General features: G+C 42.0%; 1 protein-coding gene across 3 annotated transcripts in view; it reads right to left on the bottom strand.

Moving 5' to 3' along the window:
- Positions 1 to 396: 396 nt before the first annotated feature.
- rtf1 (RTF1 homolog, Paf1/RNA polymerase II complex component) overlaps positions 397 to 23,777 on the bottom strand; it is a 67,479-nt gene continuing 44,098 nt past the window's right edge. For all 3 annotated transcript variants that reach the window (XM_048537115.2, XM_048537114.2, XM_048537112.2), the window contains exons 10-18: positions 19,888 to 19,975; positions 19,445 to 19,552; positions 18,319 to 18,396; positions 15,902 to 16,023; positions 7,130 to 7,187; positions 5,185 to 5,262; positions 4,190 to 4,288; positions 3,228 to 3,348; positions 397 to 2,167 (exon numbers count right to left, since the gene is read on the bottom strand). In XM_048537115.2, coding sequence (XP_048393072.1) covers positions 2,061 to 2,167; positions 3,228 to 3,348; positions 4,190 to 4,288; positions 5,185 to 5,262; positions 7,130 to 7,187; positions 15,902 to 16,023; positions 18,319 to 18,396; positions 19,445 to 19,552; positions 19,888 to 19,975 — 859 coding nt within the window. In that variant the 3' untranslated portion in view covers positions 397 to 2,060. The remainder of the gene's footprint in view (positions 2,168 to 3,227; positions 3,349 to 4,189; positions 4,289 to 5,184; positions 5,263 to 7,129; positions 7,188 to 15,901; positions 16,024 to 18,318; positions 18,397 to 19,444; positions 19,553 to 19,887; positions 19,976 to 23,777) is intronic.

Here is a 23,777-nt window from a genome sequence, read left to right as displayed (position 1 = left end):
GTAAAAACTGTAAAAAACCCAACTGGTTTAGTAACATCACTTAGGGAAGGAAACCTGATGCTCTTAACTGGATTTCACTGGTAAGTGACATTAGTCTCAACAAATGTGGTTGAAGTTCAAGTGCCCTAATTAAGTGGTCCAGCAAGCCACTAAACAGTAGCAAAAAAAAACCAGATACCAGTTGCTGATGTGGCTACCACTTCCAGTGAGATACCAGTAAAGAACAGGAGCTATCCTTACCAAATCCCCAAACACAGCAGGGGAAAAGCAAATTTATTTCTGAGGATTCACAACATAAGTTTATTGGCACCTTTTTTCCTTAAAAAAAGACGCACACATTTTCTATAAAGACTTAAATGAGAATTGAACAGAGACTGGATTAAAAATGCCCAGCCAGACGGTGGATTAGCACTTTATTAACAACACTACCATGTAGTGGCAGGAATACAGTACTACAAGAGTACATTGTTTTCGGTTCCATATATCTTCCTGTTTGTAAATCGACTCGGAGCACATTCACAAAATAACTGCCCTGCCAACATCTGATGCGACCATGTTCCACCTTTGGCTGAAATTACTGCCCAGTACAGGGTATTTTTGCTGGTTTAATCTGGGAATGCCTGCGGCCTACCATGAACCACACTTCTCCCACCCCCTCCTCCCTCCCCACCCCCACAATTCAAAACGCAAACCAAGTCAATGATTTAACCAGTGCCTGGGCTGCTGGGCCGGGCAGGGCAGACACAGGTCAATGTAGCTCCAGTCTCTTGGGGTTTCAACACGAACAAGAGATTTGCTGCAGAGTCAACACAGAAAACTCCGATGGAAACATACAGTAGATACCTTGAAGGAGGAAAAGACAGATTAACAATTCAGGCAGGCTAGGCCATGCTCATGCCAGCTGAAACACTCACCTGGGTTTCTCTTTTAGGCAATGATAGATCAAACCACACTTTTTTTTTAGTTTTCTGCTGCCCAGGTATTGCTCGTATTGCCTTTTGTTTCAAACAAGGGCTCGATGTGAATGAAAACCTGCTCAGATTTGTGGAGGTTGGTGCAAGGTTCAGCTCTAGAGGGTACATTAATTACAGGGGAGATATTTACAGGGCTCAGGTGACACACTACTAACAAAGCCCTGGGTGCAGCAACAGATTCCAGCTCACTGAGCTACCATCAGAGGAATCAAGCAGGAAAACGCTCGCAGCCAAAAAATGAGCTCGAGCGGTGGCGTCACTGCCTGAGATTATAGAGGTGAGACAATGGCTACTGACACTTCAATGACAAGCAGAGCCCGGGGTTGGCTTGACCCCGTCTCCTCCACCAGTGGCTCTGACTTCTGCGAGACCAATGTCTTATTTATAGATGGATGAGCCGAGTACACAGACTCCTCAAAGAAAACTGCCAGGCAGCTTCACAGGGTGGTGTGGGGGTTGGGGGGGTGGGGGGAGGGGTGGTTTAAAGTTGGTGGATATCTGACACAAACTGGGAGGGAAACAATTACTTACCATCATTTACAGTAGCCAATAGGCCATTTGCACTAAAACAACCTAGCAGCCAGAACAGATTGGCCGGGTGGTGCTCTGTATCCAGCTGATTATAAATCCAGCCAGCCACCAGATGTTTTTCTTCTGCTAGGCACTTAAAACTACTGTGTACATGTACAAAACACAGCTGTAGAAAAAAAGGTTTCCTGTATACAAGATGTTCTAGTAGGAGAACACTGCTTGAAACACAGAGCTCGCCAAATGCTCAAATCAAACCATCCCCTCAGACAAACTATAGCCTCAATCCCCAATAAGATTAAAAAAAGACCGTAGACCTACTGAGTGGGAACACTTTTCAGCCAAGCACTAAAGATGGACAGAAAGCAGCACTCAAACTTACTTTTACTAAATGAAAGAAAAATAAAAATCACCAGAGTTTGTTTTTTTTATACAATGACCGTCCTGCCTGAACAGAGTCGGGCAGCCGGGCTCAGTCTTTCAAAGTCCGCTTGCTGCGCGCGTCTGCTGCCAGTAAGACACGTACAAAGAAATGTAGCAGCAGCAGCCTGGACGTGCTCAAATCAGTCCCCGGCGCTTCTTGTAGTCCTCCAGGTTTAGGGATCGTCTCGGGGTTCCATCTTTGACGGACGGAGTCTTCGAGCTCACTGACAATGACTTGGATTCTACACCGTTGTAAAATAAAAGACGGTCACTGAACTGCAAATTGTACTTAGCAATTTTAACCCAGTAAATACTCCACCCCACCAAGACACTTCACGAGATCTTTATCAAGAGGACAGCTGACCAAACATTTGGTCAAAGAGATAAATTGTAAAGGAGTGTCTTACGGCAGAAGCGAGAGGTAGAGGGGTTTCGGAAGAGAATTCCAAAGCTGAGGATCTAAGTGGCCAAAGACAGAGCCATAAACAACAGCTACACTCAGATGTCAGAAGGAAAAAAAGAGGCACAGAAACCTCAGCGTTCAAGAGCTCATTAGGTGGTATAATGACAGGGAGAGATAAAGGATTACTAAGGGATCTGAAGCAAGGAGGAGAATATTAAAATTGAGGCATTAGCAGACTGTGAGCTTATGTATGTCAGCAAGCACTGGATGACAGGTGAACAGATTTTAACCTTTTGACCAAGAAAACTAAGTTGTGAGAATTTCATGCTTGTACAGGGGTGGGTGCGGAGAAATGGGATACTTGCCACTGCAAGGGCTCAGTGTCTGCATCACACTTTCATTATAACTAGGCTGGATTACATATATAGCAAAGCTGCCTCTGCATAATCCCCATCAGATCAAACCACAACCTTCAAAATATTCACAGAACCAGTACAGCAGGGGTTGGGAACTAACCTGTCCTATTTGGCACTCTAAAGAATGCGGTCATTCTTGCCTCTTTGCCTGCCCAGGATATATTTGTGTAGTTTTGTCAAGTCATCAGTGATTAAAAAAAATTACGGGGCATGGGAATCACATTCCATTCTAGTTCCTTGAGCAATATGGAGGAACACCATACTGTTGGTGGTACTGTCTTGCAGAAGAGACATTAAATGGCCACCTCAGGTGAATTTGGAAGATCCCGTACTTTACAATACACAGCAATGTTTTTGAAACAAGTGACAAGCAGCCCATTTGGATTGGATTTGGTTTGGATTGGATATTTTCAATTGACATTTAGAAACAGCTTATATAATTTATAAATGTATGCAACATATACATTTTTCACAGAGGCTCACCTGCATTGGGAACTTGCAGATCGATCTTGATGTCAAAGTCATGTGCTTTGAAAAGGTCCTCAGAGAGGTCGGAGTTTGATTTATTACTACTGTCCTCTTTCTTACTGCTTCCCTGATCCTGCTGTAGGAACAGATCGGTTATAAATATAGCAACTGAGACACAAGTGAGTGTTTGAGATCTATCGGTGCACTTCCATTATATGCAATAGAGACTGTTGGTAAATCACACTATCAACAGATTCAGACACATGGTGAAAAAATCCTGAGTGAAGTGTTTCAGGAATCATAGAGCCAAATACACCTATTCCTTAACAATGAACTCATACCATGTCATGTTCCAAATTACTTGGATACTGAAACTCAAAATATGCCATTAAAACAGCTTCTTAAAAACTCCGAGTCTCTGTTCTCACTAGCCTTCTCAAAGTTCTGCATCATCCTGGCTACATCTCAATATTTGTAAGTGTGAAAGACAGCAACAAGAGAAATACTCCCAAAGAGCTAGCAGCTTCAGGACAGAAGAGAATATTGATAACATGGAAGCATTTCCTTGGAATAAGCAGTTTTGAGGGAGACAACTTATCACTGTAACAAATGATAAATGACTGACAGAATGGCCCTAACGCTCTATGGAGACTTGCACACCGCTGACAAAACAGGCACTGGAGAAACCAAAAGATGACTTACAGTGCAATAAAGGAATCACAGGATAGGGGGATAGATGAAGGACATGAAATGCAAGTAGATCAGCTATGACCTCAATGAATAACAAAGCAGCTACTTCTGCATCATCTTCTCATTCTACCAGCCCTAAAGGTTATCTAACAAATAATTTACCAGCAACAGCACAAGCTATATTACAAAGTCAAAAAATTCCCCTCAAGTGAGAATCAAAGAACTGTTCGCCAAATGATATACCCCAAAAGGATGATTTGATATCCACCATTTCTTCTTGTTCTTACCGGTTTGTTTAATTCTAGTGGCAGCTCTGTCTGGGATCCAGACCCATACTTGGCATTCAGGTGGGCAATGATTGCAGCCTGGACAGCAGGATCTCGGGACTAAGGAAACAAAAGCAGCATTTTGTGAACCTTTGTCATCAAGAGTGCTGCCTAGCACACCCTGCCGAAAGCAAGTGCCTTCTCATTTACCTACCCAGCATTACAGGGTGGGGTGGTAGTGGTAACCATATAGGACATCCTCCCACACCACCTCCCAGCATAATCCGGCACTGGGAAGGGCAGGTGGCACCTCATACACCTTCCCCGGGGCAAAAGGCTGCGTTTTACAACCTCTCTAGAGCAGAGATGGAACATTTTACCGAATGAGTCTAGCACTGTTGGTGCCAGAAATTTAAAGCAAACACTGGAGACACTCAGCAGGTCTGGCACAATCTATAAATAGAGGAGAGTGTTAATGTTTCAAGCCCAATATGACTGCTTCAATTCAAGCCAGACTCAAAGCATTAACTGTTTTCTCTCCACAGATGCTGCCAGACCTGCTGAATTTCTCCAGCATTCTGTTTATTTGTAATAAATATGGAACACAAGTTGTACAAGTAACAGTGACTGTAAAACACCTGGATTGTTTTTAAAAGTCAATCTTATATCCTTTAGGGAAGGAAAGCCGCCACTTACCAGGTCTGACTTATGTGACTCCAGACCCCCTTTAAACTGCCTTCTGAAATGGTCCAGTTAGCCATTCAGTTGTATTCAAGACGACATGTCACCACTACAAGGGTAATTATGGATCGTAATAAATGCTGGCCAGTGCTATTCATACTCATGAATAAGAAATAAATCTCACCGCTCAGGCAGCATTGTAAACCCTCCCTGAACGGACAGCTTGCAAGTTGTCACTGACAGTATAAAACCTCAGTGCTCACATAACATTGTAGAACCACACTGACACAGCATTGCATATCATGATTACTGACAGAGCTGCAAAAAGACCTTACATTGGAGACGATGGTCGGTTGACACTGGCGCCTGGTGAAGGGGTCCATTTGTTTAGTTCTCTCATTCTGGACCTCAGCCTGCACAGAATGCGAGATTACAATTAAAAAAAAAAGTTCTGCAGCCTGTAATTCAACAATAACCTCATGTGAAAAGCAATCTGCATATCACTACCCCAAGAATTGATTCCACTGTGAAAAACATTGAGCCACTTATGCATCAAAAACAGCTCTGTACCACACCAAGGCTTATGGAAGAATGCGCAGAAGTGAGCAGTAAGCTATTGAGACAAAGTGCTTCAATAGGCACAACTGAAGCTCATATTCCACACAGTGGTGTGATGGGTATGTGGGAGTCTCCACTATCTCCACGGACATACACTGGTTCCTGGTGCTCCAACATCTCAGATTTAGAACCAAGATCCACAAAGCCAAATCTTACCAAAGCCTCAGCTGTTCTGTTTCTCCACAATTCCCTACTCTCCTTAAATCAGAAACAACTGCATCATGGTAATATAACCGGATTAGCAATTCAGAGGCTCGCACTAGTGCTTTGGAGACAAGAGCCTGACTTCCACCAAAGCAGCTGGAATAAAACATTAGTCTTAGTAATAGTGATGAAATAACAGACTCTTACAAAAACCCATCTGATTCATTAATACTCTTAAGGTGAGGAACTTGGCCACCCATATCTGATCTGGTCTCAATGCAATTTCAGACCCACACATGGCTGACTCTTAAATACCCTCTGAAATGATCTAGCAAGCCACTCGGATGTGCAAAAATACGACAGAAAAGTCTAATACAAATCAGGTGACTGCCAGAGATCTAGGTACGAGAAGCAGCAGACCCACCCAACCCCATCAAGTCCTCTACCAAAAGTAGGAGAGCAGTCCCAGAGTCGTGATTCAACAACCTAACAGTCACACGCACACACAATCACTACCACTCAGAAAACATCAACTACACCATCCCTGGCTCTATCACGTCCAACAGCAGGACAGACTCAGAAGTGGCAGCACAGTGATATACAGACATCAAGATGTGACTCTAAGAGTCCTCAACTTTGACTCCTTTAAATCTAGTAGCATTACATCAAGTATGGGCAAAAGAATTTCATGCTAATCACAATCAGTCACCCTCTGTGCGCTGGTGGATCAGGCTTTCTTAATGTTGAGCACCACTTTTTGTGGGGTTGTGCACACATGTCCACATCACTCAGTGTGGTTTAGCAGCACTGCTCGTGACCAAGCCGGCTAAGGCCTGGAGGACATATTTGTCAGACTGAAGAGAGAACCAATCAGAAGGAAAAGTCTGCCTTGATCAGAAATCTAGCTGCTGACTAATCCTCAGTTCTCTAAACCACAGCACTGACCAACCACAAATTAAATTAAATCACTGTGCACACCTTTGAGTTCTGAAGGGTCAAAAGACCAAAACATCAACTCTCCTTTCTCTCCACAGATGCTGCCCCACCTTAGATTTTACAGCAATTTCTGTTTTTGTGTATGCGCTCTAGGGCCCCCTTGAAATAAACCATTCCAGTTTGTTTCACAACTATGTTTACTAGAACATCTTACCAAACACCCACTGTCTCAAGCTGTGTTACATCAGGATTACCTGCAAAATACTATTTGCCCAGCTTTCCCCTTCCTCTGTACTCAATGCCCTTCGACACCTCAACTGGGCAACCAGCCTTCATCGGTGATTCCAATTAATGAACATTTGACAACGAAGATAGTCTCAGCTCATCATTAGAAAATTACTGGGAAAGAGAATCCTGGCTAATATTCTCTTATAAACCAAAGACATTGAAGCCAGCTTTAACCCAAGCAAAATCAGCTACATCACCTAGAAGTTGCCAAACCAGAGACCTTCGGGTCTTCAATGCAGACTAACCAAATGCTTTCAAATCAGTAGCTAATGGTTACTTAGCAACAGCACTTACCAGCAAAGCCTTTTCAGATTCTACAATGTTCCATTCCCTGTTTCTCTGGTTTATGTAACTAGAAAAAAGGAACAACAGTATTTTAGCAGAGATACTTGTGAAATAAACCAACACTCGGCTGTCCTGCGATGAAGGCAATTACTTCCAAGGGCAGTTTCAAATTCTGTTTGGAATGAAGGGGCTTTACTACCAGATGAAAGCTTATTTCCAGGCCCATCTGGGCTCAGCAATGGAGGTGTGGGCCTTGCACATCAAAAACTTGGACCGTGGAATAGGTTTGGGGAAATCTGTCAATAATGATAAACTAACATGCTGTGTTGTGTCCTCTCTAAAACCTCAGACTCTTCCCGAGAATGAACGGCCCAAAGTGTACAAAACATTCAAACTGAAATCTTTAAGGTTTCATGTTGGCTCATCATGATCTTTTAGTTTTTAATACCCCATAACTCAATTACGATTCCTTCAAGCTATTGCAAGCACAGACTTGAATCGCAGGGAGATTTTAATTCAAAATCCAATGTTATTTTGCTGATAACTAAAGGCACCCTGAAAAGGCTTGCTCTAGTTCAATTCAACCGACTTCAAGTTGTTCCACTTTTTGGAACAAACCCTTTTCCAGCACGCAATAATGGTGGCTCAGTGAGTAGCACTGCTACCTCACAGCGCCAGGGACCCTGGTTTGATTCCAGCATTGGGTGACTTTCTCTCAGTGTCTGAGTGGGTTTCCTCTGGGTGCTCCGGTTTCCGCTCAGTCCAAAGATGTGCAGGGTAGGTGGTAAATTTCCCATACTGCCCAGCTATGTTTAGATTAGGTGCATTAGACATAGGAAGTGGGTTTGGGTGGGACGTTCTTCGGAGAGGGGTGTGGACCTATCGGGCCAAATGGCCCATTTCCACACTAGAAAGAAACAACAAATTGAGAACTTCATGCCATTTCTCAGCAGTACCAGGACTTGGTGACATACAAGCCAACCACAACGATTATACAGAAAGGAACCACATATAATAACAAATGTAGACCATTCATCCCTTCAAGTCTACTCAGCAATTCTATTAGATTGTGGTTCACCTGTATCGTAAGTCCATCGGGCTGCGTTGGTTCCATATCCCTTACACTCTTGCCCAAAACAGATCAATTAGAAATTTTTCACTTCGTCGCCAGCCTCAACGGCTTTTTGGGGCAAGTGTTCCAGGTTCCCACTACCCTGTGAGATGAAGGGGAGCTTCCTGACATCTTACCCTTGAATGACCTGGCTCTAATTTTATCATGTCCTCCATCAGAGGAAATAGTTCATCTCTTAACACCCTACTGACCCCCCCCCCCCCCCCCCCCCATTGAATCTGCCCACAAAATTTATATTTTTTGAAACAGACAGAAAACAGAATTCACCCTCCTAGTTGCCAAGGAAACTAGGACCAAAACTGAGATCAGAGAATGGTATTTCTGGTTGGAACTACATAAAAGGGTAGCCAGCAGAGCTCAAGAGAAGTTGATGAGACCAGTAGTGTAGGATAGGCAGGTTGAAGGAGGGGGCTAGGTTCAGAAGCTTAAGAATAAGCAAATATACAGTTGCTGTAGCTGCTTTGTTACCCCAATGATATTATGGGTTGGTCTACTCCAACCAGCCCAGTTGAGGAAGTTCGACAGATACACACCTTTTTGGGTGAAGACAATGTCTGTGGAAGTTGGATTGGTTGCATCCTGCTGTTAACTAGGGATCAGGCTAATGTCTACAGGAGAAGCTGAAATTCTTAATAAGACAGACAAGAGGTTTGCAGGACTTTGACTTGTTTTGATGACCTCTCCATTGTATACTGAAAGACCTCAACTAAAAGCGCATTCTTCTATCATAAGATTATTAGAGAAGCTGAGCTGTCCACCATACAGCAGAGAAGGTTATGAAAGTCTTGAGAGAAGTGTTTGAAGTAGTAATGAAGGGTCTTGATAAACCATAAGATTTTCCATGGCAGGAATGTGGAAAGGTCTGCATGATGTTGTATTATTCGATGATTACAGGAATTAAATCTCCCCTTCCTGTTCTTTACTCAAATAAACAAACGTAATCTATGCATCCTGTCTTCATAAACTGCCCCTTTTAGCCCAGGTATCATTTTGGCAACTCCTCAGGCCAACAGAGAGATGGCAGATAACCAAATAATTGTTTTGCTTTGATATATACCAGGGAGATGGAACAGAGACGTACTGAATATTGAGAGAACAATGAGATGATCACATTTAAAATTATATAAAGGGATATATTAAACAAAATAAATACACTTAATGGAGTGATTTCATAATAAAAGAAAAATAGGAAAGAGACAGCTCAGGACATCATTCCTACTATTTAATAACCTGTTAAAAATAGGCACACTGCAAGAGAACTGACAAATAGCCCAGGGAGACAGTCTATGTCCAGATAATTAAGACCAGTGGTCATAGAGTCAGAGTCATAGAGTCCTACAGCACAAAGATAGGGCCTTCAGCCCAAATTGGTCCTTGCCAATCAAAATGTCCATCCATGATAAACCTATTTCCCTGCACTTGGCCCATATCCTTCTAAAATTAACAGAACTGTGAAGGAAATGAGAGAATAGAAGCATATCTCTAAGAAGAAATAAAATAATGAATAGTTAGCATGGATTTCAAATGGGAAAATCTTGTTTGACCAACATTACTGAGTTTTTAAGGATGGAACAAGAGCAAACAATGGTAATATTACAGATGTAACTTATCCAGATTTCCCAAAGGCCTTTAGCAAGGCATTACTATGCTATTGATCAAGGTTGGAGAACATGGATTCCATCAGGGTACAAGTGGTACAATGGATGTGCAGTAAAGTTATTCAGAGTGGCAGAGATACAAGGTGATGTCCCAGAAAAATCAGTGCTGAGACCACTGCTGCTCACAATTTACATTAATAATCTGAACTTCAGAATCAAAAACACAAATTTCTAAATTTACAGATGTCAGCAATTGAGGGTGGCCAGGGAGGAGAGACAGACATCATATCAAAAAAGGACATCAATAAACTGCCAGCAAGATATTGTTTTGAGAGATCTAGGATGCAGAGCAGACACCCTATCCAATAGCCAGGTTTCCTGATGCTTATATAGGAGGGGTATCTGGAAGGGAAGACAAAACTCACCAGCTGTGGAAGAAAATATCGAACAAAATGGGGACGAGGACAGCCTTGTTTCACTCCATTTTTTACTATGGCTGTATAGAACTGAGGACACACAATCCTAATACAACGCAAAAGATAAGGCTGAAGTATTCACAGCGATCTTCAGCCAGATGTGCAAAGTGGATGATCCTTCTCAGCCTCCTCCAGTGGTCTCCAGCCTCATAAATGCCAGACTTCTGCTAATTCGATTCACTCCGCATGATATCAAGACACAGCTGCAGGCACTGAACCCTACAAAGTCTACGGGGCCTGACAACATTCCAGCAACAGTACTAAAGACTTATGCTCCAGAACTTGTTGCTCCCAAAGCCAAGCTCTTCCATTACAGTTACAAAAGTGACATCTACCTCAAAGTTGCCTAGATATGTCCTCAACACAAAATGCAGGAATAATCCAATCCAATCCAACTACCACCCATCATTTACTCTGTGAAGTGATGGAAGGTGTCATTAACAGTGCGATCAAGCAGTAACCTGCTCAGTGACACCCAATTTGGGTTCCACCAGGGTCCCTCAGCTCTTGACCTCATTATAGTCCACTTAGCCGAACTCATCCTCACCCTCAACAACTTGTCTTTCAATTCCTCCCACTGCCTTCAGACAAAGCAGGTGGCCATGGGTACTCGCATGGGCCCAAGCTATGCCTGCCTCTTTGTAGGCTACGTGGAACAATCCCTCTTCCGTACCTACACCGGCCCTAAACACCACCTCTTCCTCCGTTACATTGATGACTGTACCAGCACCACCTCGTGCTCCCATGGAGGAGCTCGAACAGTTCATCCACTTCACTGACACCTTCCACCCCAACCTTAAGTTCACCTGGACCATCTCTAATACCTGTCTCCATCTCTGGCATCCACCTGGAAGTTGATATCCATCAAAGCCCACCGACTCCCACAGCTACCTAGAATACACCTCTTCCCACCCACCTTGCTGCAAAAGTGCCATTCCCTATTCCCAAATCCTTCGCCTCCACCACATCTACTACCAGGATAAGACATTCGACTCCTATACATATCAGGTGTCCTTGTTTTTCAAGGACCGCAACTCCTCTTCTCCCCACCACCCCCCCACTAACCTCATCCCGCTCCCTTGACCTGTCCATCCTTCCTGGATTAACTTATCTCCTCCCTACCTCCCCACTTACACTCACCTTTACTGGCTCCATCCCCACCTCTTTGACCTGTGTCTCCTCTCCATCTATCATCTCCTCTATCCATCTATATTTGCCACCCCCTCTCCCTAACCCCCTTCCCCTCCCCCATTTCTGAAGGTGATATAGGCCCAAAATATCAGCCTTCCTGCTCCTCTGATGCTGTCTGGCCTGCTGTGTTCATCCAGCTATACACCTTGTTATTTCAGATTCTCCAGCATCTGCAGCTCCCACTATCTCTGATATCAATGGGTACTAGGCAAACACTCTGCTAGTTGCAGCCAAATCTGGCATATAGGAAGACAGCTGTGGTTGTTGGAGGTCAGTCATCTCAGCTCGAGGACATCTTTGCAAGAGTTCCTCTAAGTTGTGTCCCAGGCCCAACAATCCTCAACGGCTTCATCAAAGCCCTTCCCTCCATCATAAAGGACAGAGCAGGTTTGTTGATGATTGCATTATATTCAGCACCATTCACAATCCCTCAGAAACTGAAGCTGTCTATATTCAAATGCAAGATCTAGACCATATCCAGACTTAGCAGGCCAAGCAGCATCTCAGGAGCACAAAAGCCGACGTTTCGGGCCTAGACCCTTCACCAGAGGCTCTCTGGTGAAGGGTCTAGGCCCGAAACGTCGGCTTTTGTGCTCCTGAGATGCTGCTTGGCCTGCTGTGTTCATCCAGCCTCACATTTTGTTGTCTTGGAGTCTCCAGCGTCTGCAGTTCCCATTATCTCTCATATCCAGACTTAGGCTGGAAAGTAGTAAGGAACATTCACACTGCACAAATGCCAGGCAATGATAATCTCCAATAAGAGACAACCTAACCACTGGCCTTTAATATTCAATGGTGTTACCACCATTGGTTACCATTAACTAGAAACTCGTCTGGACTGAGCACAAACACAGTGGCTACAAAGGCAGGTCAGAGGCTAGGAATACTGCAGCAAATAACTCACGTCCTAACTCCACAAAGTCTATCCACCATCTACAAGGCACAAATCAGGAGTGTGATGGAATACTCCCACTTGACTATTGGAGCTGCACCCATCCAGGCAAGAAGTTTGACACAATCCAGGACAAAGCAGGCTACTTGACTGACACCACATCCACAAGTACTCCACTCCTTCCACCTCCAACACTCAGTAGCAGCAACGTGTCCTATCTACAAGATGCATGACAAAAATTCACCAAAGACGCTTAGATAGCACTATCCAAACCATGACCACTTCCAACTAGAAGTAGGATAGCAGACGCATGGAAACACCACCACCAGCAAGTTCCCCTTCCAGCCACTCAACATCCGGACATGGAAATATACTCCTTTGCTGTCACTGGGTCAAAATTCTGGAACTTCCTACTGGGATTGTGGATCTACGTGCAGTACAGGGACTGTAGGGATTTAAAAAAAGGCAGCTCACCACCACCTTCACAGGGGCAACTACAGAGGGCAGTAAGTGCTACCCAGCAACGCCCACATCCCATGACTGAATAAAGAAAAAGCTCATCCGCTCCATTCATGACAAAAGAATTTTGGCAGACTGCCAATTTTCTACAATATCATGCAGAGTCTTGCTCTGGTATCTGTGCTGATGCTTTTGTGAGATCTATGAAAGCAAGGCAAAGTGATTTATCCTGTTCCCTCCAACTGCCTTGTCACTGGTATCCCTCTCCCAGCACAAAAACCTCATTGTCCTTCAGAAGACCACTCAGTCTGCAAGTTTAAGGAGTATTTTTAAACACGATCCTTGCCAAGTCCACAAATTAATCAGTGTAAGAATCAAGAAAACCAACAGGGAATTCAAACAAATTTTTTTAAAAGGTCATTGGTGAGAATTTGGAACTCTCAATCACAGAGAATGGTGAAGTGATTCGTACAGATCCATTCAAGGGTAAGTAAACATATGAGGGAGAAAGAAAATAAAAGATGCCTATGATGGTAGATTTAGTTGAGAAAAGGTGGGGCAGAGGTTCAGTTGGAACATGAACACCAGCATGGAATGGTTAAGTTGAATAGTCTGTTCCCATGTTGTATATACTACACAATGCTGTGAACCTGCTATTAACACCATTCACAATGTTAACTCCCAGACACACGTGCATTCTTCCTCAACAAAGCAAGGTCATTGGGGTCATTTAAGAGACTGCTGGACATGTATATAGTCACAGAAATTTGAGGGTGCATACATGAGGATCAATGGTCGGCACAACATTGTGGGCTGAAGGGCCTGTTCTGTGCTGTACTGTTCTATGTTCTATGTTCTATCTCACAAACCCTTTTGACCATACACCTGCCACACCATGGTATTTCACACAGATCAGGTGCAATCTATGGTAAAATGGGGGTCAGAAAGTTAGAAATAATTTGATCGAAAGCACACAGATACAATTCTGTTCCCATTTTTAAAATCGATACCTTTGCATTTTTGTAGCTAAATTATCATTTTGTCCAAGTAAAGAAGCTGGAGTATAAGCTTTTCTCCAAAACATGCAGAGAAGCTAGAGGTTAAAAGAGAACTGGGGGATGGGAAGATATTTAATTCAAGCAAATTTCATAATTTGCTGTAAGGGTGTTAGAAATAGATTCAATAACAACTTTCTAAAGTGAATTGGATAAATACTTGAAACAAAAACTGCAGCATTACTAGTTAAGACAGGGAAACTAAGTAGACAACACTCTCAAACGCTCCAGCACAAACATGGTTCTACACAAGATTGAAACAATTGCACCGAGTGGTGGTGCAAGAATATAATAATCAATGCAACAACTTTAAATAAAATAAACCCATTATAAATGGGCACAGAAATTTATGATGTGGAGAATTGCATGTAAAAAACATTCTCTACTATCATCCCCAATACATTGTCCTGATATGATACTAGTCTTGGTCACAGCCAGTCCATTAGATAGATGACAGGTTAAATAAATCTGAGCAAAGGCATAACAGTCAATTTCCTGGCCAGCTCCATAGATCTCCCCAGCAAAATCCAATAGCTACCAGGATGGAAAACAGTCACAGATTTATCCTAAAATTTAACATGGAGATTCACGAACTCAATAAAGGCAAAGCGATACAACTTAAGCCTTCTTGTTCCGCAAGCCTCAGCTGCTCAGTCTTGGGTTTCCAAACACAATTTGATTTCTAAATGATTTTCTTCCAGAACAGCCAACGTTGTTGTTTAGGTCTTGGACATAGTTTAAGGCACAGCATTCTTTTTGCTGAGTTCAAAGGTTGTGGTTCAAGTCCTGCACCAATATCCTGATCAGGTGAGGTAAGCCTATTTGCCCATGACATCAAAGAGGTTCAGAAAATTGAATCAATGATAATTGGGGAGAAAATTTTCCACTTTCTGGAGTCATGTCAAGCTTCTTTGTGCAAATGATCAGACTCAAGGACACCGTCCTTGACCCAACCATCAGCTGCTTCATCAGTGATCATTCCTTCATCATTGGGTTAGCTGTGAAGATTATTTTAAGACGATTGCAATATTCAGTATCATTCGCTATTCATCAACTACTGAAGTAAGACTGTACCTGCAAACAGCTTAACCTTTACCATGTTCAGGCTTAGGCTTCACTCTGCTTTCTCTCCACAAGCGCTGCCAGACCTGCTAAGTTTTCCCAGCTATTTGTTTCAGGCTGGGGTTGAGAAGTGGCAATTGGCATCACAAGTGCCTGACATTGACCATCTCCAGCGAAGAATCTATTCATCATGCCTTGATTTTCAATATCACTGCTGACTTCTTACCACTAGTCAGAAACTGAATATATGAGCTATATAAATACTGTGGATACAACAGCAGATCAAAGACTTGAATTGCGGCAAGTAACTCACATCCTGACCACCACCGTCTGTCCAATAACCCCTTTAAAGGAATGTGATGGAATATTATCTATTAAGCCTGCTTCACCAGCACTCAAAACTCAACACTATCCAAGACAAATCAACTTGGAAGTACATCATTCCTTAACCGTCGCCGAGTTAAAATCTTGGAACTCTTCACTACAAAGACTGTGCTCATTCAAGGCAGCAACTCGGCACCACCACAAACCCAGGGAGAATTGGGAATGTGCAATCATCTTTTGGTCTTGCTAAACCCTCAGAACAAATCAAAGGAAATCAAAATTCAGCGGACACACCAAACAGTAGCTGAGCGAATGCTGCACTGTCAGAGGTGCTATCATTTAATGAAGTGTTAAAACTACAGACCTATTTTTACCCTGTGACACAAATGTAAAGGATCACAACACCATTTGAAAAGGAGAAGTTTCTTCCGGCTACCCAGACTAACACACATCCCATATCCAGCATTGCTGAAACATTATGTGGTCATTTATTTAATGTGTTTGAGACAGCTTGTTGTGTACATATTTGCCACCATATTTCCTACGTAATAACTGTACTCTCTGATACATCCAGAGGTTATGAAAGGCACACCTGATGGCAGAGATGTTTTTGGTGCGAAGTCTGTCAAGGGCCTCTGCCCGTTCTTCTAGTTCGTTCAGCTGATCTTGGATTTGTCGCGCTTTGTCTGGCTCACCCGCTTCTTCTGCCATCGCCTTCAGAGAAAAGGACAGAACAAGGTATTACTAGAGTGGAGATACTGGGTATCAGCATATTGTGACAATTCAGGTTAAAGGCAGGCTCAACAGAAGAGCTGAACCTTAAATTGACAAGGAAATACTACACAGCTAACCAACCAAAAACACTGATCTCAGCACAGCACAAAGCGACATCAGATGGGCAAACCAAAGCTCTTGGGGTCACAGTGAGAGATGGGCTGATAGCAATGACAGCCCTATACCCTCACCTCTCCAGTGGTGACGCTCACTTCAGGGGTCTAGTTTCAGCTCCTTCTCTCTAGCTAGGCTCCAAAATGAACATCTGTTTTTAACAAAAGCATTTCTCAGTTTCCCGCAAGGTGCACTGATGTGTAGATGTGCAAGCTGCTCACGAGATGGCCTGATTTGAGGTAATACACACTCAGGGCAATGCAAAACATTTAAACTAGCTCTGCAATGAAAGGAATAGAAATATTAATTTTTAAGAACTCAATTCTTGACAATTTGACAACCTTTCTAGGGAAATGAATTCCAGTAAACCCCAAAACTTACACACCTAAATCAGTGGGAATTTTCTTGCAGCACAACTGACCTGACTTCAGAGTGTCTTGGGTTTTATTGACACTCCTGAGATAAAGCTTGTTTATTAAGTTCATTGTAAGTTAAGGTTTCCCTTCAAAAAGCTGAACTTGTCAGAAGGAAATGGATTTCATGCAGCCGTTTCTGCGAAAAGCAATACAACGTTTTTTTGGGCTGGAACAGCCCGGTTCCTTGGCCCATTTCCCATAGAGCTCATCTCGTGTCATGGCCCTGGTTCAACTGCTTTGTATACTGCCCCTTAGCTCAACACACCAATAGCCACACTTTCACATTCAACTTAGAGAAAACCACTTTCTTCAAAATCAGGTCCAAACTTTAATGGCAACAACAATGGAGGTAAGTTGATATTTTATTTCTTTTCCAACTGGCCCTTTCTCTATTACTTACCCCTCTAAGTTAATCAGTTGATCATACAGAAGTATTTAATGCATTGAGCAGGGGGTAGGGTTTTGCAAGTGGAATGGGCAGATGCATGCAACTGCAAAACATCTGCAGCAGAGTTTCGGACTCCTTAGTAACGACCAACCACAATCTTGGGCTGCAATGGAAGACAGAGAAACAGGGGCTTTGGACTTAGAAACACCTTTGAGAAAGTCTGGCTGCAGTGCTTGGTGGTTTCCTGTACAGGAGTATCTGCAGCTTACCCAGTACCAGTGCAACAGTACTAACGGGATGTGGCAATGCACAAAAGCAGGACATAGAAAAGAAAGAGAATCTCTCAAGCCACCTGACATGCTGCGAATCTTGATACAGAGAACTTTGTTTATCAACACATTAAGTACAGCTCAGCTTCCAGAAGAAACAGTTTGTCATCCAAACTGTTAAGGGGTAGGAAAACGGGCGAGAGAGGGGCCATCATTTTCATGAGTTCTAATACACAATTTTTAATTTGTAACATACTCTGTCAATACAGACACTCCATGGTCCTAATGCTAAATAAGATTACAACTTCCATTTACAAAATACCTTTACCATCCTGAGGTGCTGCATAGGTAGAAGTCTGAGGAGAGTGGGAACAAAAACCGGAGAGCAAGAGGAGGCTGGAACATCAGGATGGAAAGGCAGGCTTTGAAAAGATTTTGAAATGATGAAATAGAAATGATAAGACAGAAATGGAGTCTTATGCAGATTTAAGGATCAGGACAGCAAAGTAGGAAGTGATATAAGATTTAAAAAATGATGTAAAAATGGCAAGGAGGGAGGCTGCATAGATTCAGAGAAGTAACTTTTAAATGTAATGCATTGAAATATGGATATTTATAATGAGTATACATGAAAAAGACACGTAATGGAACTGTTGAAAAATTTGTATGACTTCAGCAAAGACCAAATTACTTGTGCACGCCTAGTCTAATTAGCCCAGCTCTGAACGTCAATTTACCCGATAACAGTACTTGTTTGGAAACCCCGTGTCTCCTTCAACTCCTTAATTCCTAACCCGTGCTGAGTTTTACATCTCCACTCAAAAGGTTTTTAAGTTTTTTTTTTAGAAAAAAGAAAAATCTGTCTACACCCTTATCCTGACCTTATTAGCCTTATTATTCTCAGGACAAGCAAACCCCTTTGGCTGTGCAAACACCAATCTGGATCCTGGCCTATGCTCCCTTCTGCCCACCTCTATTCTTCCTCTCCCCTTGGCCAATGTTCAAAAATAACAACAAACACAAATATCCTCATAAGAATATCACTCACCTTTTCTTTCATAAGTTGCGTCTTTTTCATGGCATAATTGGAAGGAGCTTTCCTGAATCGGTCTTTTTCCTTCACAATCTGCAAGAACAGGACAGAGTGGCTCAACAAGGGCAAAAAGAATATGATCCCTATGATCCACCAGGAGCTGAGGGTGTTCTCAGTTTGAAGAGCAGGCTTCTGTATATTTAGATAGCAGTGTGTCAACTAAAGCTTCAAGGTGATTCTGTACAATATTGCCCAAACTTCCAACAAAGTAACACTACATAAAACCAATTTCCCGAAAACAATTATCTGCACTCCTGTGATACTTCCATTTGCAAATTCATGATCTACATTGGCTCTGATAAAGAGACACTGGGACCTTCCTGGTGTTCAAGTCCCAGCTTAAACTTGATGTTTACCACAGACTTTGGTTCAAGCAATAACGCATTTTAATCTGACCACAGTTCATAATATAGTCAAATAATTTATTGCTGCATTGGTCCTTTGGTATATACATAGCCTATTTACCCTAACGATTAGTTAAAAGGAAACAAAATGAATCATTTTAATAAAGTATGAAACTATTACGTCCCCAAACTATTAAATACTAGTCAGTCACCTTTCTAACTCAGAGTTTAACTAGTCACAGAGTAAGAGAGACAGCACTAAGTTGCTTATATGGACAAAGTTGAACCGAATCACTCAGACCCAAAACATGAAAGTGCCCCAACCCTGGCATTAAGTTTGCTATTTTAGAAGCTCTAGAATGGTTGATGGGCAATATGGGACAAAATCAGACACTAGCCTGGCAATGCGCTCTGCTGGAAGTCTGCTAATAGTGACCCAAGAATTAGTAAGTGCCCCTCTCTTACCTGGATAGGGATAAAGTTTGAACTTCACCCGAATGGAATATGTTTAACCACAAAACAAACTAAGCAGGAATTCTTGTGGCACAGTGGTAGCGTCCCTACCTCTAGACCAAGAAACCGGGGTTCAAGGCACACCTCCAAAAGGAGTGTGCTATACTCTCCAAACAGGCTGATCCGGAGGAGTGGGGGTGCGGGATAAACGATATTGGAGATTGAAAAAAAAAAGAGACATTACCAACTTTGCCCTAGTTGTTGGTTTTTGCTCCAGCGCATACCTCTTCAATGTCACGGTCGTTGAATTTATACTCCAGTGCCTGTTTGATCTGCTGTTCCTTCTTGTTAACTTCATCCATGGTTGGTAACTGCATTCCTCCCATCATTATCTGTAAGAATGGGAATCAATTTAAGCTATCTCAATTACAATCTGTATCAGTCCTGCTGCTGACCCAAGACCCTGAACCACATAACCCAATTCCTCCTCACTGTTCACGCCAGAAGCAGGGCTGAAACCCATGCACCGCTGTTACCTTGTGAAGCTTTCCAAAGCTTTGACAGCAGGGACCCCCATTTGATTATTTTTACATACAAATCCTTCAAGTAGCAGAGTAAATGGTCAGATGAAAACATCAGCCTTGCCGTTTACTACCTGCCACATTGCTTCTCAAGGTTAGATACATAAAACTAAAGTTAACAAACCCAACTCCACCACAGAACTCACCGTTTCCCTCCATTTCATAAACTCAGTTTCTGTGAACTCCTGGTTTGACACAAACTCAAGGCGAAACACCCGTTCATCTGACCCATGTCTAGGGGAAAAGAAAAAATATCACACTTCTGAAATCAGAAGATGGAAAACTGGATACAAAATAAGACTTGTACCCTTCACGGCTGTTTGCAGTTAATCTGGGAAGTACTGAAACTGATGTTGCTGACTTCTGCAAGGCATTCCTCAAGTCAAATAGCTGGGGAAACTCAAGATGTTAACAAAACCAACTCCACTGTTCCTAATTTGGGCTTTTGATAAAGATGAGATAGAGATAAGACTAACTTGCTTATATGGGCCACGTTGAAGTGAATCACTCAGACCCAAAGCATGAAAATGCCCCAAACCTGGCATTAAGGCTGCTATTTAAGAAGCTCTAGAATAGTTGGTGTGCAATGTGGAACAAGATCAGACACTAGGCTGGCAATGTTTCTTTCAGTAAGATTACGTGTATTGTGTAGGAAACCTTATCTAGATCAAAACAAAACGTTGATATCTTTCCACTGGATTCTTCTACATGGTTCCCACCCTAACCCCTCAAGCAAGATTGCTGCACACAGAGATGATAATTTAATTCAATTGTCCACCAGATATGTATCAGCCAGAGATATTCAATCTGACCAAGATTGTTCAAGAACATGATTTGGCTCCTTAACAGATCATGAAAAACAAGCAAGGAAAGTGATACATGGCTAACGTGCCGAGTTACTATGCCAGGTGAGCCACTGGTGATGCGATTTAGTTAAAAGGAAACTTAAAGAGATAACCTGAAATTAGTATGCCAGATAACAGGAGAACTGAGTGGTCTCACAAATATACGTATAGGGATGATAGCCAACCTATAAATGCACCTCAGGTAGTAAAGCTGCAAGAAAGTGATATCACTGTCATTTGAATCCTCAAATATAAAGACGGGACTGCAAGTTTTCAAATGGAATTCCCAGCAATAGGATTAGCCAATAAAGAGGTGACAGAGAATTTGAGTAAAATGTCACACATTTTCCAGTGAGTTTTGGGGTGACACAGTCACATTGTTAGAAGATGAATCACTGTGTGCAGATGTACTTTAGTTAGATCTATGGGATAGACTGAACCCTGAGATATTGGCTCATCCCAGGAGAAAAAGGACTTCTTTTTGAAGAAATTTCAGACTGGAATCACTGGAGTTTAATGCTGCAACCAATCATCTTAAAAACTGCTCATGTTGAAGGAAGGATCAGTGCAATTGCAGGTGTTTTATCCATAGTTTTTCTGTTCAAATACCAGACAGCTTATTAAGTTAATTTATATGCCAGAAGCTTTGAACAATCTCACCATCTATTTAAATGCAATAATTTTGGATCAAGGACCTGTGAGCACAAAATGACAGATATTTCCCTGTAGTTTGCACAACTGGAGAGGATAAATGAGTGCATTGCAAGCATAATCGCTAAAGTTTTTACAATGTTAAAATGCTTCGTATTTTAAAGGCTTCTGAAAACATTACTGCATTACACTTCTGCCTTTGAGGTGAAACATTGGATGGTGCATGTGATTTTGGGAGGAACAAAGTAAATATTTTACATTTAGGTCACAGTCCCTTTAAGAACTAGGCATCTCTAGAAGAATATTTCCTATAAAGCAACTTGCTTCCAATAACTAGTCATGATGAAGCGACCTGGGAAATACACAATAGAAAAGGGCTAATAAAAAGTTGTGTAGCAGTGTGTGGATTAGAGATGTGGCTCTGATCTCAAGCAGATTTTCTACTTTTTAAAAAAAATGTTTTAGAACAAGCTGGCTGCAGGAAACATTCCTTTTAAGCAAAAATCCCACATGCTGACTAAAGAGTGCCTAAACCACTGGCTATTTGAAGGACTTCTCAAACAATCAGTTGTGCTTCAAGACAATCGAGCCAAGATAAAGTGCTTGAGATGGAAGATTGCTAAGTTACTGAAAATTAGAATCAAGAGGCATCCGACATGAGGTGGCTATGCTCAATGTTAGTGATGACTGTGTTACACAGGATATCTACAAAACTTAAAACATTAAAGTGGTTATCTTCTGATTTCCAGTGAGTATTAGACTTGAGTTTACTTGGCACGAAAGTCAAATTGGGTTTAGAAGGAGAGTTGAGTTCAGACGATAATTTTGCTTTAAACCAATATTCTTTGTCCTTCTTTGTCTAATACCTTTAACATAACTAAAGATACAGTGTAGCTATCAACATCCTTGTTCTTTGATTTTTATATAGTAACCACAAACCTTGTGGCTTCCATCTTTCAGTAAATGCCTGGCTTTTTGAATTCTAAAATGAGAAATAAAATGTTACTGGTCTGTACCATAACAGACATGAGGAAGGGTTGAGGTGCTGAATCCATGTAGGACGTTTCAGTTTGATCACTGTCCTAGGAGTTTGCTTGCTCAGTCTGATCTGATAATTTATGTTTAATCAGTACAGATTTTACCCACTTACTGAGAAGACCAAAGGTAGAATTTCATAAATACAAAACTCAGATCTAATTATGAAACTTCTAAATCCCCAGTGAATGGTTTGGATATGGAACTTGCTATCACAAGGAGTAACTGATGCAAATAGCAGGTTCGCTCAAGTGTATACCAAAGAAATAATGAGGGGGAAAAAAGAATAGAAGGATACACTTACAAGTTAAGTAGAAATAAGTCCAAGGGTAGCATAAATAGCTGCATTAAGCATTCACAGCAAATGGTCTGTCTACATGCTGTAGATTCAATCTGATGCAAAATCTTCAACTGCAGTGAATCAGGACACTATACTTCACAGTCGCTGAACAGGATGGTGCAGTGATACAATCCTCTCCCCCAGACTGACATAAATTCTGAACTAACTTGGCTGGTTCACTGTAATCGATACGCCAACATCTAACAGTCTAATTAACTACAGGGTTGCTTCTGTTAGACTCGTTATGAGTGTGTCAGGGCAGGTGAGACTTGAACCCAAACCTTCTAAACACTGCCACTACACCACAAGACTGTTTCCTGGTCAATTAATTTGCAGAGAAATGATTGGCTTTGCATTTATTTCCTTTAATCTAGATAATCAGATGGAAGTCAGGCTAACTAACAGAAATCTCACAAACAGGTGGAGGCCACCTTGTCCCTCATTCAGTTCAATCATGGCTCGTTCATATCAGAACTATATTATCCACCATACTTGCACATTTTATTTTTGTTAAATAAAATCAATCAGTTCGAAATATTTAACCATTCCCAGACTTTAGTCTGTACATGAATGCACATGGGCAGGGGGGATAAAATCTAGATGTCTGCTATCCTTTACATGAAGAAACCCTTTCAGATATTGCACCTCCAACAGCTTTAATTTTATGATTATATTTAATCCTAGCTCCAGATTCCCTCACATGAATTAGTCTCTCTCTCTACCTTAACACTCATTTAAATATCTTAAAAGCCTCAATGGTGTCAATGCTTAATTTCAGGGGGCAAGAATCCGTGCTGGCTTTTGTGAAGTATTGGATTCAGTTACAATGTAGTGCCAAATGTTTCAAGCTGCATTGGTGACTACCACATTGGCAGTTCTGATGAATGGTTATTCAAGTACTGGATCACAGGGTTGGTTCCACATATCAAAGCACACTGCAATAGCAGCAATTAAATTCAACAGCGTAAACTGTAGCACAGGCAAAGGCAAGAAGGTGGCAGAATAAAATGTATTCAATATGGAGGCAATTCCCCACCCTCCCACAACCGACTGTTAGGGAAGGAATACGGTTTTCCAGCAGTTTGATTCATTTCAGCTGAAATTACAGCCTCCTACAAGCTACATATTTTGAAAAACAGAGTTCCATGCAATCACAAGACCCAAC

This window comes from Stegostoma tigrinum, chromosome 10 (genome assembly GCF_030684315.1).
Source record: "Stegostoma tigrinum isolate sSteTig4 chromosome 10, sSteTig4.hap1, whole genome shotgun sequence".
Classification (NCBI taxonomy): domain Eukaryota; kingdom Metazoa; phylum Chordata; class Chondrichthyes; order Orectolobiformes; family Stegostomatidae; genus Stegostoma; species Stegostoma tigrinum.
This window is presented reverse-complemented; position numbering and strand designations above follow the sequence as displayed.